The sequence below is a fragment of the Pongo abelii genome, chromosome 20 (genome assembly GCF_028885655.2).
Source record: "Pongo abelii isolate AG06213 chromosome 20, NHGRI_mPonAbe1-v2.0_pri, whole genome shotgun sequence".
Classification (NCBI taxonomy): domain Eukaryota; kingdom Metazoa; phylum Chordata; class Mammalia; order Primates; family Hominidae; genus Pongo; species Pongo abelii.
In genome coordinates this window covers 56,022,457-56,042,849 of record NC_072005.2, presented here as the reverse complement: position 1 = coordinate 56,042,849, position 20,393 = coordinate 56,022,457, and the positions used below count along the sequence as shown (strand labels likewise).

General features: G+C 53.6%; 3 protein-coding genes across 27 annotated transcripts in view; 1 reads left to right on the top strand and 2 right to left on the bottom strand.

The window, feature by feature from the left end:
* Nucleotides 1-10,017, bottom strand: part of MED25 (mediator complex subunit 25) — a 24,221-nt gene extending 14,204 nt beyond the window's left edge. The window contains exons 1-4 of one of the 3 annotated variants that reach the window (XM_009232919.3): nucleotides 9,778-10,017; nucleotides 9,012-9,369; nucleotides 8,873-8,918; nucleotides 6,952-7,076 (exon numbers count right to left, since the gene is read on the bottom strand). In XM_009232919.3, the coding sequence (XP_009231194.2) occupies nucleotides 6,952-7,076; nucleotides 8,873-8,918; nucleotides 9,012-9,268 (428 nt within the window). In that variant the 5' untranslated portion in view covers nucleotides 9,269-9,369; nucleotides 9,778-10,017. Of the gene's footprint in view, nucleotides 1-6,951; nucleotides 7,077-8,872; nucleotides 8,919-9,011 lie in introns of all 3 variants that reach the window. The other 2 variants (XM_054540993.2, XM_024236790.3) reach the window with 2 other exon arrangements.
* FUZ (fuzzy planar cell polarity protein) lies at nucleotides 9,976-20,199 on the top strand. 21 transcript variants are annotated; one of them, XM_063720221.1, is made up of 13 exons: nucleotides 10,025-10,136; nucleotides 13,321-13,516; nucleotides 14,386-14,484; nucleotides 14,787-14,871; nucleotides 15,422-15,490; nucleotides 15,654-15,758; nucleotides 17,509-17,706; nucleotides 17,828-17,923; nucleotides 18,262-18,368; nucleotides 18,447-18,511; nucleotides 18,588-18,665; nucleotides 19,005-19,132; nucleotides 19,702-20,199. In XM_063720221.1, exons 4-13 carry the CDS (start codon nucleotides 14,854-14,856, stop codon nucleotides 19,876-19,878), a joined length of 1,041 nt encoding a protein of 346 aa, XP_063576291.1. In that variant the 5' UTR covers nucleotides 10,025-10,136; nucleotides 13,321-13,516; nucleotides 14,386-14,484; nucleotides 14,787-14,853; the 3' UTR covers nucleotides 19,879-20,199. The 21 variants fall into 21 exon arrangements, with proteins under 21 accessions (XP_054396995.2, XP_054396985.2, XP_054396988.2 ...); XM_054541006.2 differs by having other exon boundaries at nucleotides 10,030-10,136; nucleotides 14,386-14,507; XM_054541007.2 differs by having other exon boundaries at nucleotides 10,041-10,136; nucleotides 14,386-14,507; nucleotides 18,591-18,665.
* AP2A1 (adaptor related protein complex 2 subunit alpha 1) overlaps nucleotides 19,962-20,393 on the bottom strand; it is a 44,086-nt gene continuing 43,654 nt past the window's right edge. For all 3 annotated transcript variants that reach the window (XM_054540992.2, XM_054540991.2, XM_063720213.1), the window contains one exon: nucleotides 19,962-20,393. In XM_054540992.2, coding sequence (XP_054396967.1) covers nucleotides 20,316-20,393 — 78 coding nt within the window. In that variant the 3' untranslated portion in view covers nucleotides 19,962-20,315.

The window sequence follows — 20,393 nt, the reverse complement described above, 5'->3', positions numbered from 1 at the left end:
TCAGTGCACTGGTGGCCTGGCAGGGCCATGCAGCGGGGCTCTCCGCTTCCTGCCTGAGTTCTCGCACTGATTTCCTTCCGGTCCCAGTCGGCCCGGCCAGTGAGCACACTGGGCCCCTGAGCCTTCTTCCCGCTCTCAGGGCACTCGGGCGCTGCTCCCAACCCACCACACACTTCCCAGCCCTCCTCTTCCTCGCCATCAAAACAGCTTTGCACACAGAAACTTCAACTGTGTGCAAAGAGTTGGGGTGAACCAACTCTGGACCCAGCTTTTCTGCTACAGGTGAAATTAAGCCAATGTTTTCCTGGGCCTTTCTGAGACTCGAGCCAAAAGCACCCTGGCTGGGGATGGGAGAATGGGGAGCTAGTGCTTCATGCATATGGGGTGTCCCCTTTGGGGTGATAAAAATTTTTTTTTTTTGAGATGGAGTTTCACTCTTGTTGCCCAGGCTGGAGTGCAATGGCACGATCTCAGCTCACCACTACCTTCGACTTCTGGGTTCAAGTGATTCTCCTGCCTCAGCCTCGCCTCAGCCTCCCGAGTAGCTGGGATTACAGGCATGCGGCACCACGCCCAGCTAATTTTGTATTTTTAGTAGAGACAGGGTTTTTCCATGTTGGTCAGGCTGGTCTCGAACTTCCGACCTCAGGTGATCCGCCTCCTCAACCTCCCGAAGTGCTGGGATTACAGGCATGACCCTGTAAAACATTTTGGAAGTGACTGGGTACAATGGCTTATGCCTGTAATCCCAGCACTTTGGGAGGCCGAGGTGGGCTGATCACTTGAGGTCAGGAGTTCAAGACCAACCTGGCCAAAGTGAAATCCTATCTCTACTAAAAATACAAAAATCAGCCAGACACGGTGGTGGGTACGTGTAACCCCAGCTACTCGGGAGGCTGAGGCAGGAGAATCACTTGAACCTCGGGGGCAGAGGTTGTAGTGAGCTGAGATCACGCCACTGTACTCCAGCCTGGGGGGGAGAGAGAGACTCCGTCTCAAACAAAACAAAACAAAACAAAACAAAAAAAACCCTTATGAGGAAAAGTGTGATAAACTAACAAGTTTGAGATGCTAAAACTTGCATTTCTCTTATTGAACACTAAGTACAAGTCATCTGCTACAAGCTCAAAAGGCGACATGTAATAAACATTTTGTCAAAGAAATGTGAAAAACGTGAACAGAAGAAGCACTATGGCTGGCTGCAAAATATGGCTAAAATATCATCAAGTTTATGATAAATTCCAAATAAACCCCTTGATATGGCAGACACAAAATAAAAATAAAAGCCCCCTAGGTGACACAAGTGGGCTCTGACTTGGTGTTCCCAAGTCCTCTAACTTACTCCCATTTGTTCTACCCAGTATCATTCCCCGGGGTCTCTGCTGCCCGCTTTCACGGGCTAACAGGTGCCTGGAGCCCCAGGAGGTCAAAACGAGTGAATGTTAACAGCATCCGGCCATGACCGAGGGCTCCCTACGCACGGCCTGTCACCCAGGCAAACTAGCTCCAGGAGGGCCAGGATCTTGCCTGTCTCCTGCCCACTAACTCCTTGGTGCCCAGGACAGTTTGTTCCACAAACATTTGTTGAATTAATGAGCGAACATATGAATGAACAACTGAGTTGTCATAATGTTATGGGAAAGACACTGGGTCTATTTTCCTTCCACCTCTTTTTTTTTTTTTTTTTCCCTGAGACAGGGTCTCGCTCTTTCACCCAGGCTGGAGTGCGATGGCACAATCTCGGCTCACTGCAACCTCCGCCTCCCAGTCTCAGTTGATCCTCCTACCTCAGCCTCCTGAGTAGCTGGGACTACAGGTGTGCACCACCATGCCTGGCTAATTTTTTCTATTTATTTGTTGTTTTTGTATTACATACTAATTCATCTATTCAGCCAGTCTCCTGAAGCCCCGTGGGTGCCAAGCCCCCGCTGGAAGCAAATGGCAGAAACACCCAGGGACCTGGACATTCACAGTCCAGAGGTGTGGGGCTGTGGCAGGTCACAAAGACAGAGGAGGAAGCATCTGGCTGCAAGAATCAGGAAGGTTTCCCAGTGTATAAGACACCTGAGCTGGGTCTGGAAGGCTATGCGGTGTCTTCCAGGGTAGTTAGTATTAAGTGCATTCTGGACATTCATTCTACAGAATTTACCCGAGGCCTCCTGCGTACCAGGCCCTGTGCTGGCTGCCAGGGACTTGAGGAGCATCAGACTTGGACCTGGGCCTCAAGAAGTCTCCATTTAACATCACTCAAGACTGTCTTACCAGTCTCTCCCAGTGGTCTCAACTGGAATACATTTTGTGCCCCCTTCCCAGAGGATATTTTATAATGCCTGGAGACATTTTTGGTTGTCACACCTTTGGGAGGGGGCTACCGGCATCTAGTAAGTAGACGCCAAGGATGATGTTAAACATCCTACAATACCCAGGACAGCCCCCACTACAAGGAATGACTGTGTCCACAGTGTCACTAGGGCCAAGGATGAGAAACTCTGCTCTGTGTTATCTATGAATTCCAGCTACCACGAAGGGGAAGCTTCTGTGTCACCTTTTCACTATATGTCCTGCACCCAGCACTTGCATACACATCCTGGAACAAAGCAGATACTCAACAAACACCTGCGGCAGAAGCATACAGAGGTAACGGCAGCTACGAACAGGTGTTGTTTAATGAACCTTGACTGCAGACCAGGCCCTAAGCGAAACACAGTACACAACTCAGCTCCTGTGATCTTCTAACAACATGGAGATACACACTACCATTATCCATTTGCAAACCAGGAAAGTGAGGCACAAAATCCTAGGAAACACTTACATAGCACTTAATACATGCCAGGCACTGTATGAAACATCATCAACTAATTCTCCAAACATCCCTATGAGGTTGTGGTACCCAGCCCCCAGTACAGCACCCAGCAATCCAGCCTCTTGCTATTTACACACTGTGTAGTCTCCTCCTACACTGAACGGGATAGGCTTATACTGCACACCAAATGCAGTATAGCAGAAGTGGGCTTGGCACCGTAGCTCAGGCCTGTAATCTTAGCACTCCAGCACTTAGGGAGGTCAAGGCAGGAGGATCGCTTGAGGCCAGGAGTTCAAGACCAGTCTGAGCAACACAGCAAGACCTCATCTCTACAAGAATTAAAATAAAGAAATCAGCCATGCATGGTGATGCCCACCTGCAGTCCTAGGTACTCAGGAGGAGGCTGAGGTGGGAGGATCACTTGAGCCCGAGAGGTCGAGGCTGCAGCAAGCTATGATCCCACCACTGCACTCCAGCCTGGGCAACAGAGCAAGACCCTGTCCCAGGTTAAAAAAAAGAATGTAGGCCAGGCGCGGTGGCTCACGCCTGTAATCCCAGCACTTTGGGAGGCCAAGGCAGGTGGATCATGAGGTCAGGAGATCAAGACAATCCTGGACAACACGGTGAAACCCCGTCTCTACTAAAAATACAAAAAATTAGCTGGGCGTGGTGGCGAGCACCTGTAGTCCCAGCTACTCAGGAGGCTGAGGCAGGAGAATGGCGTGAACCCGGGAGGCGGAGCTTGCAGTGAGCAGAGATCAAGCCACTGCACTCCAGCCTGGGCGACAGAGCGAGACTCCGTCTCAAAAAAAAAAAAAGAATGTAACAGAAATAATGACGTATAACTTTCAAGACTTGATTACAAAGAGCCTAGTGGGGCCTCTGGGTGCAGCGGCTCATGCCTCTAATCCCAGCACTTAGGGACGTTGAAGTGGAGGATCACTTGAGACCAGGAGTTCAAAACCAGCCTGGGCAACATTGCAGGACCTTGTCTCTACAAAAAAAAAAAATTGTTTTTTGAGACATGGTCTCAGTCAGTCACCCAAGCTGGAGCGCACTGGTGCGATCTCTCCATCTCCTGGGTTGAAGTGATTCTCCTGCCTCAGCCTCCCGAGTAGCTGGGATTACAGGCACATGCCACCACACCTGGCTAATTTTTGTATGTTTTTTTTTTTTTTGAGACAGAGTCTTGCTCTGTCACCCAGGCTGGAGTGCAGTGGTGCGATCTCGGCTCACTGCAAACTCCGCCTCCTGGGTTCATGCCATTCTCCTGCCTCAGCCTCCTGAGTAGCTGGGACTACAGGTGCCCGCCACCGCGCCTGGTTAATTTTTTGTATTTTTAGTAGAGACGGGTTTTCACCGTGTTAGCCAGGATGGTCTCGATCTCCTGACCTCATGATCCACCCGCCTCAGCCTCCCAAAGTGCTGGGATTACAGGCGTGAGCCACCACGCCTGCTCAATTTTTGTATTTTCAGTAGAGATGGGGTTTCACCATGTTGGCCAGGCTGGTCTCGAACTCCTGACCTCAGGTGATCCGCCCGCCTTGGCCTCCCAAAGTGCTGGGATTACAGGGATGAGCCACCGTGCCCGGCCACTACAAAAATTTTTTTTTTTTTTTGAGATGGAGTTTCATTCTTGTTGCCCAGGCTGGAGTGCAATGGTGTGATCTCAGCTCACTGCAACCTCCACCTCCCAGGTTCAAGCAATTCTCCTGCCTCAGCCTCCTGAGTAGCTGGGATTACAGGCATGCGCCACCATGCCCAGCTAAGGCCTATAATCTCAGCACTCCAGCACTTAGGGAGGTAAAAGCAGGACGATTGCTTGTATTTTTAGTAGAGACGGGGTTTCACCATGTTGGACAGGCTGGTCTCGAACTCCTGACCTCAGGTGATCCACCCGCCGCGGCCTCCCAAAGTGCTGGGATTACAGGCGTGAGCCACCACGCCCGACCTACAAAAATATTTTTAAGAAATCAGCCAGGTGTGCTGGCATTTGGCTACTGTCCCTGCTACTCCAGCTACTCGGGAAGCTGAGATGGGAGGATCGCTTGAGCTTGAGCCCAGAAGGTCGAGGCTGCAGTGAGCCGTGACTGAGCCACTGCACTCCAGCCTGGGTGACAGAGTGAGACCCTTCCTCAAAAACAAAAGAGGCCTGGGGCTTCCTCTTTGCTCTCTCTATTGGGTCCCTCAATCTGAGGAATGCCAGTTGCCATGTTAGACAGTCAAACAGCCCTGTGGAGAGGTCTTGTGGCCAATAGCCACAGACTTGCCACCTTGGGAATGGATTCCCCACCATCAGTCAAACCCCTGGATGGCTGCAATCCTGCCGACCTCCTGACTATTGCCTTGTGAGACCCTCAGCCCAACCATCCAGCCAAGCCACTCTTGTGTCCTTAACTCACAGAAACTGCGTTAGATAATAAGTGTTTGCAGTATGAAGCCATTGTTTGGTGGTAATCTGTTATGCAGCTAAGAATAAGTAATACAATGAAATACTAATACAAGTACTATCCACATCCCCACTTCAGAGGTGAGATACTAGGCACAGAGCGGACACAGACTCCTGTGTCAGAGAGTTAGTTCTGTGCTGAAGAGCCAGGATTTAACCCCAGTATGCCTGACTCCAGAGTCTACAATGTCAACTATCAAAATCCGATCCAGTGCCAGGCGTGGTGGTGAGGCAGAAAATTAAAGAAAAATAAAATTAAAAAGAGAAATAAATTTTACTGTATTAGGTTGACTTGTCCGAGAGGCAGCAACGGGCACAGCCCAGACCCAGGAAAAGTCTTGATAATATTATCTAAAGTGCTCTTGGAGACTCTCCCAGCACTCCCTCAACATAGAAGAAAAAACAAATTTTCCTTTGTTTTATAGAATGAGTTTATAGATTCCTGTTCTCTGTAACTCATGACTTCAAGTATTCTGTTTTATCTAAGAAGTACAGCGAAGGTCATGAGAAGCCTGAACTGCCTGGGCACCATAGTGAAGGTTAGGGGATAAGCCCGTGCCTAGGCTAACCTAGATAACGGACGTCTGGGTTGCATAGCAACAGTTATGTGCAATCCTGAGTTATGAACCTGTTACAACAATTTGATTAACTGTTTTTGTCCTGCCTCTGTATCCCTGCTGTCACGCCACTGTAAGCTTGCTTCAAGCTAGCCCACCCCCTTTTGTGAAGTGTGTATAAAAGTCAAGTGCTGTCTTTGTTCTGGGCCATCTTTGGACGTGAGTCGGCTTGGGCCTGAGTGCACTCAATGAAAGATTCTCCCGCTTTAACCCCAGGGCTCTCTCCTGTCGTCCTGAATCCCACAACAGTGGCTCACCCCTATAATCCCAGCACTTTGGGAGGCTGAGGCAGGCAGAACACATGAGGTCAGGAGTTTGAGACCAGCCTGGCCAAACACAGTGAAACTGTCTCTACTAAAAATACAAAAAAAAAAAAAAAAAAAAAAAATTAGCTGGGCATAGCGGCGTGCGCCTGTAATCCCAGCTACTTGGGAGGCTGAGGCAGAAGAATCGCTTCAATCCGGGAGGTACAGGTTGCAGTGAGCCAAGACTGTGCCACTGCACTCCAGCCTCGGAGACAGAGCAAGACTCTGCTTCAAAAAAAAAAAAAAAAAATCTGACCCAAGCCACAGAGGGATCTATCCTGGCTCTGACCCATCCCCCTGCACTGAGGCTACAATGTACCCATCTGGAAAAGGAGGACAGGGGTAGATGGAAAAAGAGAGGACAGAAAGGGGACAATCACACAGGGAGTACAAGGTGGCTGCTGGAGCTCAGCCAGGCCTCCCTGAATGGGAAGTTTTTCCTGCTTCTAAACTGGATGGCAACATTGCTGAGCACACAGAAGCCACCACAAAAGTGACTTCTGACAAAAACACAATCACTTTCAAAGTCCTTTCAATCGCTTAATGTATAGGATGTTTCCTGCAGCTCAAACCCAAGCCATCACTTATTCACAGCCCCTCACGGGGACACCAACCACCCCAAGCCATCACTTATTCACAGCCCCTCACGGGGACACCAACCACCCCAAGCCATCCCTCATGCACGGCCCCTTACAGGGACCCCAACCACCCAAGCCATCACTCATTCACGGCCCCTCACAGGGCCCCCCAACCCACCCCAAGTGGGGGAAAGCTCACTTAATGCCATCGAGCCAGGTGACAAACTCATAGGCGCTGCTGGTGGGAGCGTGACATTGTACGTAGGACTCGGGAGCGCAGTCCACTGTGTTGAACACCACGAGGCTGTACTGGGTCCCCCCATACTGGGAGGGGAGGACAGAAAACTTTTAATCTGGGACTTCAATTCCCTTTTCCCTTAGAGGAGGAATCAGGGCTCCCAGCTTCCTGTTCCTCCAGAACCAGGAACTCCTCAGCTTCCTCCTTCCTCAGACCCCGGAATCTCGGCTCCAGCCCCTCCTCCTTCAGACCGAGGAGTCCAGACCCCCAGCCCCTCCTCCCCCAGACCCAGGGGTCCAGGCCCCCAGCCCCTCCTCCCTCAGACCCAGGAGCTCAGGCCCCCAGCCCCTCCTCCCTCAGACCCAGGAGTCCAGGCCCCCAGCACCTCCTCCCTCAGACCCAGGAGCCCAGGCCCCAGCCCCTCCTCCCTCAGACCCAGGAATCCAGACCCCAGCCCCTCCTCCCTCAGACCCAGGAGTCCAGGCCCCAGCACCTCCTCCCTCAGACCCAGGAGTCCAGGTCCCAGCCCCTCCTCCGACAGACCCAGGAGCCCAGGCCCCAGCCCCTCCTCCCTCAGACCCAGGAGCCCAGGCCCCAGCCCCTCCTCCGACAGACCCAGGAGTCCAGGTCCCCAGCCCCTCCTCCCCCAGACCCAGGGGTCCAGGCCCCCAGCCCCTCCTCCCTCAGACCCAGGAGCTCAGGCCCCCAGCCCCTCCTCCCTCAGACCCAGGAGTCCAGGCCCCCAGCACCTCCTCCCTCAGACCCAGGAGCCCAGGCCCCCAGCACCTCCTCCCTCAGACCCAGGAATCCAGACCCCAGCCCCTCCTCCCTCAGACCCAGGAGTCCAGGCCCCAGCACCTCCTCCCTCAGACCCAGGAGTCCAGGTCCCAGCCCCTCCTCCGACAGACCCAGGAGCCCAGGCCCCAGCCCCTCCTCCCTCAGACCCAGGAGCCCAGGCCCCAGCCCCTCCTCCGACAGACCCAGGAGTCCAGGTCCCCAGCCCCTCCTCCCCCAGACCCAGGGGTCCAGGCCCCCAGCCCCTCCTCCCTCAGACCCAGGAGCTCAGGCCCCCAGCCCCTCCTCCCTCAGACCCAGGAGTCCAGGCCCCCAGCACCTCCTCCCTCAGACCCAGGAGCCCAGGCCCCCAGCCCCTCCTCCCTCAGACCCAGGAGTCCAGGCCCCCAGCACCTCCTCCCTCAGACCCAGGAGCCCAGGCCCCCAGCCCCTCCTCCCTCAGACCCAGGAGTCCAGGCCCCAGCACCTCCTCCCTCAGACCCAGGAGCCCAGGTCCCAGCCCCTCCTCCGACAGACCCAGGAGCCCAGGCCCCCAGCCCCTCCTCCGACAGACCCAGGAGCCCAGGCCCCAGCCCCTCCTCCGACAGACCCAGGAGCCCAGGCCCCAGCCCCTCCTCCCTCAGACCCAGGAGCCCAGGCCCCAGCACCTCCTCCCTCAGACCCAGGAGCCCAGGCCCCCAGCACCTCCTCCCTCAGACCCAGGAATCCAGACCCCAGCCCCTCCTCCCTCAGACCCAGGAATCCAGGCCCCAGCCCCTCCTCCCTCAGACCCAGGAATCCAGGCCCCAGCACCTCCTCCCTCAGACCCAGCAGTCCAGACCCCCAGCTCCTCCTCCCTCAGACCCAGGAGTCTGGGCCCCCAGCTCCCTCCTCCCTCGGACCCAGGAATCCGAGCCCCAGCGCCTCCACCCTCATACCCAGGAGTCCAGGCCCCCAGGCCCTCCTCCCTCAGAACAAGGAGTCCAAACCCCCAGTCCCTCCTCCCTTAGACCCAGGAGTCCAGACCCAGCACTTTCTCCCTCCTTCAGACCCAGGAGTCCAGGCCCCCGCCCCCTCCTCCCTCAGGCCCAGGAGTCCCTAGACTCACGTCTCCCCCGAAGTCAGTCTCAGCAGGAGGACCACCATTAAAATACCTGTGAGGGTAGAAGGTGAAAGGTCGGAGTCAGGCAAGAAACTGCGAAACTGAAGTGGGAGGGCGGGGTTAGAGTCGCGGAAACAGCACTCACTCGATGGCCGGGAGCAGGTAGTGCTTGCGGAGCCCCTCGAAGTAGGGTCCCAGGTTGGCCGTACCCTCAATCACAAACACCACGTCGGCCACCACGCTCCCGGCGCGGGCCGGGCCCTCGGACCCGGGGACCATACCCCGTGCGGTACCCGCCACCACCACTGCCGCCGCAGCCGACACCGCGGAATGAGCGGAAATGCGCCTGCGCCGCGCGCGCACCCGTGTCGGGCGGTTTAGGGCCGCTGGGAATGCAGCCATGTTTGTGCGGGGTACGCGCTGAGGCTTCGTTCTAGCTCCATCCTCCTTCGCTTCCACCGCGTGGAAGACTCAGAAAGGGCATAGTTAGCCCTTCTAGGGGCCTGATGGGTTAGACGGAATTATTGTCAGTATTGTCAAGAGCTAAATAAACTGAAAGCGGCTCAGTCAGCCGCCATCTTTGAGCGGGGCGTCCGGGTCCGTCTCTTGTCTCAAAGGGAAGGGCAGGAGACCTGGTTGCTATGCAACGCGTACGCTGCCCTTGTTTTCGTTTTTGTGTTTGTTTGTTTGTTTTTTCGAAACGAGAGTCTCGCCCTGTCGCCCAGGCTGGAGTGCAGTGGCGCGATCTCGGCTTACTACAACCTTCGCTTCCCGGGTTCAAGAGATTCTCCTGCCTCAGCCTCCCGAGTAGCTGGGATTACAGGTGCCCACCACCACGCCCCGCTAATTTTTGTATTTTTAGTAGAGAAAGGGTTTCACCATGTGGGCCAGGCTGTTCTCGAACTCCTGACCTCAAGTGATTCGCCCGCCTTGGCTTCCCAAAGTGCTGAGATTACACGCGTGAGCCACCGCGCCGGGCGCGCTGCCCTTGTTTTCTAACCGTTAGGTTAAGTTTCTGGTTCTGTTCTTTCGGGCGTGGGGAGTAGGGGAGGGACGCGAGAAGGATCCAATCACATCGGCGGAAACGAGGTTACTAGGCAACACTTTAAGGTCGTCCTCAACGTGGAAGGGAGGGCAGTTGTTTTCCCCCTGAAAAGAAGCCGAACACCAAACCAAGTGCGGGTTGCTAAGCAACACCTGAGCGTTGTTTTCTGGGAGAGGAGCCAGAAACTGGCTTAGAACATAAATACATTCCAGGTGGATTAAAAATGTAAGTGCAACAAACGAAACCCGAAAACTATCTGAAGGAAAAAAATCTTAACGACTGCCATGGAGTTTCTTAGTACTACAGCAAAGTCAGAAAACGTAGTCTTTATTAATTTTTCCCAAAAGACTGTATAAACCAAGTTGAGAAATATACGGCCAACTGGGAAAATCTTTCTAGCGTGTTTGACAGAACTGTGCTACGCAAATAAATCTTACTGGTGAATAACAATATAGAAAAATAGAAACACTTCATTACTATTATCTTTTTAATTTTTATTTTTTGAGACAGGGTCTCTTTCTGTTGTGCAGGTTGAAGTGCAGTGGCCCAATCTTGGCTCACGGCAGCCTCTACTCGCACTGGAGCCACTCTTCAGCCTGTGGAGCAGCTGGGACCACAGCCGCGCACCACCACTTCCAGCTAATTTTTAAATTTTTTGTAGAGATGGGGTCTCACTATGTTGCTCTGACGTGTCTCAAACTCCTGGGCTAAAGCGATCCCAGGTGTTAGCCATCGTGCCCTGCCACTTTATATTTATTTTAATAGAAAGAAACCTGATCAGGTCCGGACGCCGTGGCTCACGCGTGTAATCCCAACACTTTGGGAGGCCAAGGCGGGCAGATCACCCGAGGTAAGGGGTTCAAGACCAGCCTGGCCAACATGGTGAAACTCCTTCTAACCACTAAAAATTAAAAAATTAGCTGTCGTGGTGGGCGTCTATAATCCCAGCTACCTGGGAGGCTGAGACAGGAGATTCGATTGAACCCGGGAGGCGGAGGTTGCAGTCAACTGAGATTGTGCCACTGCATTCCAGCCTGGACGGCAGAATTAGACTCCGTCTCAAAAAATAAATAAATAAATAAAAAGAAACCTGACTAGTTTCACACAAACACACACACAAAATTTTGAATGGCCAATAAATATTTTAAAACATAATCTTCACCCGGGCGAGATGGCTCATGCCTGTAATTCCAGCACTTTGGGAGGTAGAGGCAGGCACATCACGAGGTCAGTATCACTGGGTGTCGCGCTGCGCACGTGTAATCCCTGCAACTCGAGAGGCTGAGGCAAGGGGAATCGCTTGAACCCGGGAGGCAGAGATTGCAGTGAGCCGAGATCACGCCACTGCACTCCAGCCTGGGCGACAGAGCGAGACTCTGTCTCAAAAAAAAACCCAAAACAAACAAAAAAACAGGCCGGGCACGGTGGTTCACGCCTGCGATCCCAGCACTTTGGGAGGCCAAGGCGGGCAGATCACGAGGTCAGGAGATCGAGACCATCCTGGCTAACACGGTGAAAACCCGTCTCTTTTTTTTTTTTCCTTTTTCTGGAGAACGGGGTCTCACTATATTGCCCAGGCAGGTCTCGAACTCCTGGGCTCAAGCTATCCTCCCGCCTCTTGCCTCCCTGAGAGCTGGGATTACAGGCGTGAGCCACCGCGCCCGGCCGGTGAAACCCCGTCTCTACTGAAAATCCAAAAAAAAAATATATATATATATATACACATATATATATATTAGCGGGGCGTGGTGGCGGGCGCCTGTAGTCCCAGCTACTCCAGAGGCTGAGGCAGGAGAATGGCGTGAACCCGGGAGGCGGAGCTTGCAGTGAGCCGAGATCGCGCCACTGCACTCCAGCCTGGGGGACAGAGCGAGACGCTGTCTCAAAAAAAAAAAGTAATAATAATAATAATCTTCACCAATTGAAAAGTACTTACAGAAAGCCCAGTGATACAGGTTTTTACCTTTATCATTTAAAATTATTTTTTATTGGGTTTCTATTTTTCTTTTATCTTTTATTTTTATTTTTTATTTTTATTTTTTTGTTTGACAAAATCTCGCTCTGTCGCCCAGGCTGGAGTGCAGTGGCGCAATGTCGGCTCACTGCAGCCTCCGCCTCCTGGGTTCAAGCGATTATCCTGCCTCAGCCTCCCGAGTAGCTGAGTTTACAGGCATGCGCCACCACGCCCAGCTAATTTTGTATTTTTAGTAGAGCCGGGGTTTCTCCAATTTTATGAACACTTTCTTACATTACTAGTATGCCATTGTTACCTGTAACAAAATTAACTTCTTAGTATCATCTAACAGTAAGTGTGTAATCAAACGTTCCAATTGTCTCAAAATGTGTTTTTACAGTTGGTTTATTTGTATCAGGATCCAAACAAAGACCACACACATATTTAGACATTATGTCTCAAGTTTCTTTTCATCTAGAGCAGCCCCCTCTTTTATGCCTGTGTAACTAAAATTTTAATAAAGTTATAAGGAAGATAAAAGTAATCCAGAGAAAGGGGAAAAAAATCAATAGGCAAGAAGGAAGATTAAAATGGTACCTAGGCCAGGCATGGTGGCTCCTGCCTGTAGTCCCAGGCTGAGGTGGGTGGATCACTTGAGCCAAAGAGTTTGAGACCAGCCTGGGCAACATGGCGACACCCTGTTTCTACAAAAACTACAAAAATTAGCCGGACATGGTGGGGCAGACCTGTAATCCCAGCTACTCAGGAGGCCGAGGCAGGAGAATCGCTTGAATCCGGGAGGCGGAGGTTGCAGTTAGCCGAGATGGTTCCACTGCACTCCACCTTGGGCGACAGAGCGAGACCCCGTCCCCTCTCGCAAAAAAAAAAAAGAGAAAAGGATGTACTTTAGGAAGTAGGAAAATTAAAAATTATGCTAGAAAGATGGGCTGATCTGCAAGAAGGAAGAGGAAGGGCAAAATGAATCATAAATACTTTTGTTTTTACAAGTAAATGCTGCCTGTATAAAATAATAAAAATATTCATAAGGGCATTTTAAAAATTCAGTAAAATGCTGTCCCAGCACTAGTTGGCTAGTCTGGAGGAGTTCAACAACCTAATGTACATCAATACGGAATTGGTCAAATCAATTTGTCACATCCATAAAATAGATTATAAAAATACATTATTAAGATGAAATAAACATACTTTTCTATGGGAAAAAAGTGTGAAAATGTTAGTATATTGATCATCTTTGTGAAAACGTATGAATAGTCTACGTTAAACTGTATTTTAGGAAAAAATTGGGGAAGGGATTTTTCACATTTTACATGGTATGCTATCATGTATAAATTCATTACAGAAATGATATTATTTTTATTATTCTGGAAAATAAAGGATTTCCTTGTTTTCTTTTTTCTAATAACAAAAACAACCATTTTTTTGGGTGGTTACTAGGCAACGATCGTTGGACTCAACCACCCTCGAAGGTTGTGGGGGAGATGGTGTTTTTCTCGATTTCGCCCCAAAGAGGGTGCTCGGACTTCGACGTGCCGCCATCTTTGAGCAGGGCACAGCTGTTTACAGCCTTGGAATGGATATCAAGCTGAATGGTGGTTGCTCGGCAACGCCCCGCCACGGTCGCCATCTTTGGGTAGGGCACATTGTTTACTACTGTATAATGGAAATCTAGAGGGAATGTGGTTGCTAGGCAACGCTTTGGGACCATCGCAATCTTTGATCCGGGCACAACTGTTTTTTCCGTTTAGAATGTAAATCATCAAAGCCTACAAGATGGTGGCTAGGCAACGCCTTGGCGCAGTCATCATCTTCAATCCGGCCTCTTGGTTCTCTTTACCTCCTCGGAGAAACTGGAAAGCTTTGCAAATTCAATTAGCCGCCATCTTTGTTAGGGGTACCGTGACTTCCGGTTGGGGCGGAAGAGAACCTAATGGGTTTGGGGGAGGTGCCTGAATACGATTTGAGGGTCTGTTTGAGTTGGGTGAAGAAGGCGGGAAGTTAATCCTCTTCCAATCAGCTCCCCATCTCGCCCTCTGGCGGCTCCGGACCACAGGCCGAGTTACTGTGATTACCGGCATGCTCCTAGACCGGCACTGACAGTCCCCACGTGAGGGACCGCGGTGGGAGTCCTAAATGGGGGAGGAGGGGACGGGCGGCACTGTGCATCTGCTGTGCCTCGCGGCCTCCAGCGGGGTCCCCCTATTCTGCAGGAGCAGTCGCGGCGGCACCCCCGTCCGTCAGCAGGTGGGGCCTTGGACGCCTGTATCTAAACCGAAGGGGGTTCGGTGTTTTGACTCTGGGTCTTTAAGGCAGTAGGGGCTGGGGAAGTTTCAGTGTTGAGTTTGTAGGACCGAGGAGGCAATGGACCAATAAGCCTGGTTCCCCAAAGAGGCACTGTCAGGGCATATGGAAAGAGGATGGGGCTGGGAGCTGGCACGCTTGGGTCCTAAGGGGGAGGGGATGGGGGGGTGCTCCTGTCTGATGTCCCTAACCCCTCCTTAGCTCCCGTTCTCTGTCATCGGTTCCCTCAATGGAGTCCACATGTTTGGGCAGAATCTGGAGATGCAGCTGAGCTCTGCGAGGACCGAGAACACGACTGTGGTGTGGAAAAGCTTCCATGACAGGTCCCCAGGAGGGAACGTGGGACAGGGACAGGGCCTGGGTGATAGTCCCTGTTGAAGATGACCCCGGAGGCCTTCCAGCTCTCTAAAACCAGCTGTTAATTTGGCTATGGGATCTTTAGCAAGCAAGTTACCCTCTTTGATCCCTGATGTTCTCTATAAGAAAGGCAGGTTGGGCTGAGAGAGGATGTATCTGGTGTTCTAGGATCAATGGGCGGACTCCAACATACCCCTTCCTGATTCCCCAGGCCTTGACTCATTCTTCTCACTTCCATTCCACAGCATCACCCTCATTGTTCTGTCATCTGAGGTGGGCATCTCTGAGCTGAGGCTGGAGAGACTACTCCAAATGGTGTTTGGAGCCATGGTGAGACTCACCAGTCCTCTTTTCTCCCCAAACCAGGAATCTGAGATCTCAGCATCCTTTTCCCTCAGACCTAGGAGTGCAGATCACCAACACTTCCTCCCTCAGAACCCAGGAATCTTTTTTTTGTTTGTTTGTTTTGTTTTGAGACGGAGTCTCGCTCTGTTGCCCAGGCTGGAGTGCAGTGGCTTGATCTCGGCTCACTGCAACCTCTGCCTCCCAGGTTCACGCGATTCTCGTGCCTCAGCTTCCCGAGTAGCTGGGATTACAGGCACGCGCCACCATGCCCAGCTAATTTTTGTATATTTGTAGAGACGGGGTTTCACCACGTTGGCCAGGCTGGTCTCAAACTCCTGACCTCAAGTGATCCACCCACCTTGGCCTCCCAAAGTGCTGGAATTATAGGCATGAGCCACCGCGCCCAGCCAGAACCCAGGAATCTTGACTCCCCCATCCCCAGACCCAGAAGTGGGAGTCCCAGCCCCCTCTTCCTTCAGACCCAGGAGTTCGAGTTCTAGCCCCTCGCCCGTCCTCTCCTATATGATTCTTCTAGGTCCTTCTTGTGGGACTTGAAGAACTGACCAATATCCGCAACGTGGAGAGACTGAAGAAGGACTTGAGGGTGAGGTTGCAGGACATGAGGGTGGGAAGTTAGGATACCTGGGCACTGCCATTTGGGAACTACAGTTTCCAGCAGCCCCTGGGGCAGCCTGGTCCCACAGGTTCTTGGTTGTCTGACCCTGGGCCCACCTGAATCCTAGGCTGGTCCCTTCTTCCTCTCCTAGGCCAGTTATTGCCTCATCGACAGCTTCCTAGGGGACTCGGAGCTCATCGGGGACCTGACCCAGTGTGTGGACTGCGTGATTCCTCCAGAGGGGTCCCTCTTGCAGGTACTGGGGATGCTATGGAAACTCTTACACCTGTTCTGCTGGCCCTGGCTCAGTCCTCATCCTCTTTCTTCTGGACCATTGTCCCAGCCTCCTCCTATCCTCTCAGCTTCCAATCCTATCCTCACCTGGTCCCAGAAGAATCTTTTTTCTTTCTTTTTCTTTTCTTTCTCTCTTTTTATTTGAGACGTAGTTTCACTCTTGTTGCCCAGGCTGGAGTACAATGGCACGATCTCGGCTCACTGCAGCCTGTGCCTCCCGAGTTCAAGTAATTCTCCTGCCTCAGCTTCCCGAGCAGCTGGGATTACAGGTGCCCACCACCACGCCTGGCTAATTTTTTGTATTTTTAGTAGAGACAGGGTTTCACCATGTTGGCCAACCTGATCTTGAACTTCTGACCTCAGGTGATCCACCTGCCTTGGCCTCCCGCAGTGCTGGGATGACAGGCGTGAGCCACTGCGCCTGGGCCATCTTTCTTTCTTTTCTGAGAAGGGTCTTGCTCTGTCATCCAGGCTAGAGCACAGTGGCTCAGTCATAGCTCACTGCAGCCTTGAACTCCTAGATTCAAGTGATCCTCTCATCTCAGCCTCCCCAGTAGCTGACACTGTAGGCACTGTGCCACCACATTCAGCTATTTTTTTTTTTTTTTTTTTTGAGACGGAGTCTCACACTGTCACAGGGGCTGGAGTGCAATGGCGTGATCTTGGCTCACTGCAACCTCTGCCTCCTGGGTTCAAACGATTCTCCTGCCTCAGCCTCCCAAGTAGCTAGGATTACAAGCGCTGATCACCACACCTGGCCCGGCTAATTTTTTGTAGTTTTAGTAGAGACAGGGTTTCACTATGTTGGCCAGGCTGGTCTTGAACTCCTGACCTCGTGATCCACCCGCCTCAGCCTCCCAAAGTGCTGGGATTACAGGCATGAGCCACCGCGCCCAGCCAACATTCGGCTGTTTTTTTTTTTTAAGAGATGGACTAGGGTTGGGGACGGGTTTCCACTAAGTTGCCCGGGCTGGTCTGGAACTCCTGGGCTCAAGCAGTCCTCCCGCCTCAGCCTCCCATAGTGCTAGGATGACAGGTGTGAGCCATCACACCCAGCCACCAGAAGAATCCTACTATATCCAGAGCTGGCCCTGCCCCTTTCCTGCTCACAGCCCTCCCGCAGACTCCACCTCCCCCAGGACAAGGTCCCAGCTCCTCAGCCTGGTGTTTGAAGGCCTGTGGCACCTGGCACCCCCTAACCTGTTGCTAAATCCACAGTCTACCTCCACCCAGCTACCTCACAGTCCCCAGAGATCTCATGCAACCTCAGTGCATGTTCTTCCTCCTGCCTCTGAGATCTCTAGCTACCTCTACTTAAATACTGCTCTTGTGGACTTGCCTGGTATGGCTGCCTCCCAGGCGTGTGACTCTCAGCAGGTGACTTGGTTTCTCCACATTGCTAATGGTGGCTCCTCGGCATGTAACAGGTCTCGATGAACGGTAGCTGCTGCGTTTACATTATTAGCTTCAGTTTGCCCGCCCAGGCTAGGTGTTTAATCAGACTTCACAGACTTCACAGTGTGAGTTGGGGATGTGACTTCTTATGGAGGTGAAGGAACTCAGGCTCAGAGAGGGTGAGACGCAGGAGCATGGCCACTGCGTGAGCTCGGGGCTGGCTGTGGGTTTCTCCCCATTCCCTGCCCACCTGGGAAGTCGCTGCCACCCTCTACGCCTGTCTGCTGACTCCCAGTCCTCCTGCCTCCCTTACCCAGGAAGCCCTCTCCGGGTTCGCTGAGGCCGTGGGCACGGCCTTCGTCAGTCTGGTGGTGTCGGGCCGGGTGGTGGCAGCAACAGAGGGTTGGTGGCGGCTGGGGACGCCCGAGGCCGTGCTGCTCCCCTGGCTGGTGGGGTCTCTGCCGCCGCAGACCGCTCGCGACTACCCGGTGTACCTGCCGCACGGGAGCCCCACGGTGAGTGGGTGGGGCGGGCAGCGACGGAGGGATGTGACCTGGGGGCCGAGTCGCGAGGAGGCGGGATCTGCGATGGAAAGGGGCCGGGCCGCGGTGAGCCCCAGCCTGTGCCCTGCTTCAGGTCCCACACCGGCTCCTGACCCTGACTCTGCTGCCGAGCCTGGAGCTGTGTCTACTCTGCGGGCCAAGCCCACCCCTCAGCCAGTTGTATCCACAGGTGAACCCGCGCCACGTCCCGCTTTCCCTCTTAGGACACCCTCTACCAGCGGAGCCCTTCCCCACCACCCTGCCCTGCCAGCGGCATCTTTCCCCAGCCCCGCCTCTTCTGGACTGCGCTCCAGTCATTCACCTTCCCCCCAAGATCGGCCACTCCCGCTCTGCCTCTATTCTTCCAGGCCTCGCCCCTTCCCCGGTCCCTTCTGCCCTCCGCCCTCCACTCTTTTTGTAGGCCCCGCCCCTCCCGATTGACCACGCCCCTATCCTTGTGCACCCCCCGACCTCCCCCGCCGGCCCCGCCTTCCCATGACGACGTCCCAATGACCACGCCCCCTGCAGCTTCTGGAGCGCTGGTGGCAGCCACTGCTGGACCCGTTGCGGGCCTGTCTGCCGCTGGGACCCCGGGCGCTGCCCAGTGGCTTCCGCCTTCACACAGACATCCTCGGGTAGGGCTCGGATGGAGGGAGTGGGTTGGGGGTCATGTCCTCTTCCCCAGCCATGACATTCCCTTCCCTTTCCCATAGGCTGCTGCTCCTCCACCTGGAACTGAAACGCTGCCTCTTCACCGTGGAGCCCTTGGGGGATAAAGGTGACTGAGGACAGGGGCAGGGGCAGGAGAGGCGTGGGCCGGGGAGGGGCTCTGCATCACGGCCTTTTCCTCCCAGCAGAGCCTTCACCAGAACAGCGCCGGCGCCTCCTCCGAAACTTCTATACCCTGGTCACCTCCACGCACTTCCCACCAGGTCAGCAGAAGGCACAGTGCTCCCACTGCGCAGGCGGGGACACTGAGTCCCAGGTCGCACAAAGTGGGAGTAGGAGGTGGGGTTGGAGGAAGCGGAGGAACCCAGTATGCACTGGGCCATAGGGCAGTGGTTTTCCTTGAGATCTGAGCATTGATGCAGATGGGAAGGGAGGGGAAGGGAGGTCCCTGCCTGGCTTCAGAACCTCCTGGATCATAGTCAACAATAGTTAACATTGAGACCTCACCTCTTCCCAGTGCCTTTACATGTAATGAAAGAATGAAATCACTTCATCCTCACAGGTGAGGACTATCCCATTACCTCATCATTCCCATATTACAGATGAGGAAACTGAGGCTCAGCTCATGAGTGGCAGAGCCATATTCGAACACGGGATCTGGCTCCCATATCCACACAGTCCAGCGTTCTGCACTACTGCCGAAAGCACAGGCTTTGCTGATAGGCTGAGGGTATGGAGGAGGATTTCACAAGATTCTGGGTTAGAACGGAAAAATTGTCGTAGAACCCTTAAGGGCCCAGAGAGACAAAGAAAGGGACCTGGGATGGCGCTATGACCCCAGTGAAGCCCGGATGAATGCAGTACAGTGGTCAAGAGCTCCAACTCGGGGGCTGCACCCCTTCTTAGCTGTGCTACTCCACCTCTCACTGGTCCCTGCCTGTTCCCTCCACACGCCTCGTACAGTGGGGCGAGTGGGCTCCTGGAAAAGGCTACTGGAGCTCCTGTATTGCTGCCGTGTTTGCCATGTGTATTGCTAAGAGGATCACCTGCAGGTGCACAGTTTCCCCAGGAAAATGGGGGCCAAGGCTGAGAAAGAGGAAGAGGGTGAGCTGAGTGAGAGCATCATGGTCTTCAAGTTGCTGACAGCCAGCTAGAGCCCCGAGGCCCTCCCCTGGCAGGAGGCTCCCAAAACCTGTGTTCAGAGACCCCACGCATTCAGAACTTGGGCTCAGGATGTGGTGTGGCTTGCAAAGGTTAGCATGCTACTTGTCATCTCAGTGCCCCCTGTTCTTTCTCCAGAGCCAGGGCCACCAGAGAAGACAGAAGATGAGGTCTACCAGGCCCAGCTGCCCAGAGCCTGCTACCTGGTGTTGGGGACTGAGGAACCAGGCACAGGAGTGCGTCTGGTGGCCTTGCAGCTGGGGCTTCGGCGGCTGCTGCTGCTGCTATCTCCCCAGAGTCCCACCCATGGGCTGAGAAGCCTGGCCACCCACACTCTGCATGCCCTCACCCCACTTCTTTGACTACCTAGCAGTGGGTGATGGACACAGACATGGGGCTGTTAGCGTCTCTCTGTTTATTCGCTCACAATAATACACAGCCCCTGGATGGGGAGGGGGTAGGAGGGGCTACAACAGGGTGGGGTGGGAGGGGAGGAGGCATCCACTTCCCTGGCCCCTCTCCCCTCTGTGCTTGGGGGGAAAGGGAGGGAGGGGGCTCCCCCTAACCCCCCAGAATGTAAACAGCAGCAGATGAACAAAAATAAAAATACAAAAGGCCGGAGGAAGGTCCCAGGCATCCCCCAACCCCTGGTGTCTTCTCTGTCACCAGTGGAGGTCCCCCATCCACCAAAGCTGCCTCAGTCCAAGGGGCTGCCCAGTGCCGGCCACATCCCCGGGGGCAGAGTCCAGGGCTCAGAACTGCTGTGCCAGCAGCTCACACAGGTGACGGGAGACAGGCTCCTTGCTGGTGCGCAGGGTCAGCCGGTACAT

What these genes read in the sequence shown, in the direction of transcription:
- FUZ (XM_054541006.2), top strand. An exon ending in GCCACGGTCGCCATCTTTGG is followed by an intron (nt 13,517 to 14,385) that starts GTAGGGCACATT and finishes ACCCCTCCTTAG; the next exon opens with CTCCCGTTCTCTGTCATCGG. An exon ending in GGAGCCCTTGGGGGATAAAG is followed by an intron (nt 18,512 to 18,587) that starts GTGACTGAGGAC and finishes TTTTCCTCCCAG; the next exon opens with CAGAGCCTTCACCAGAACAG.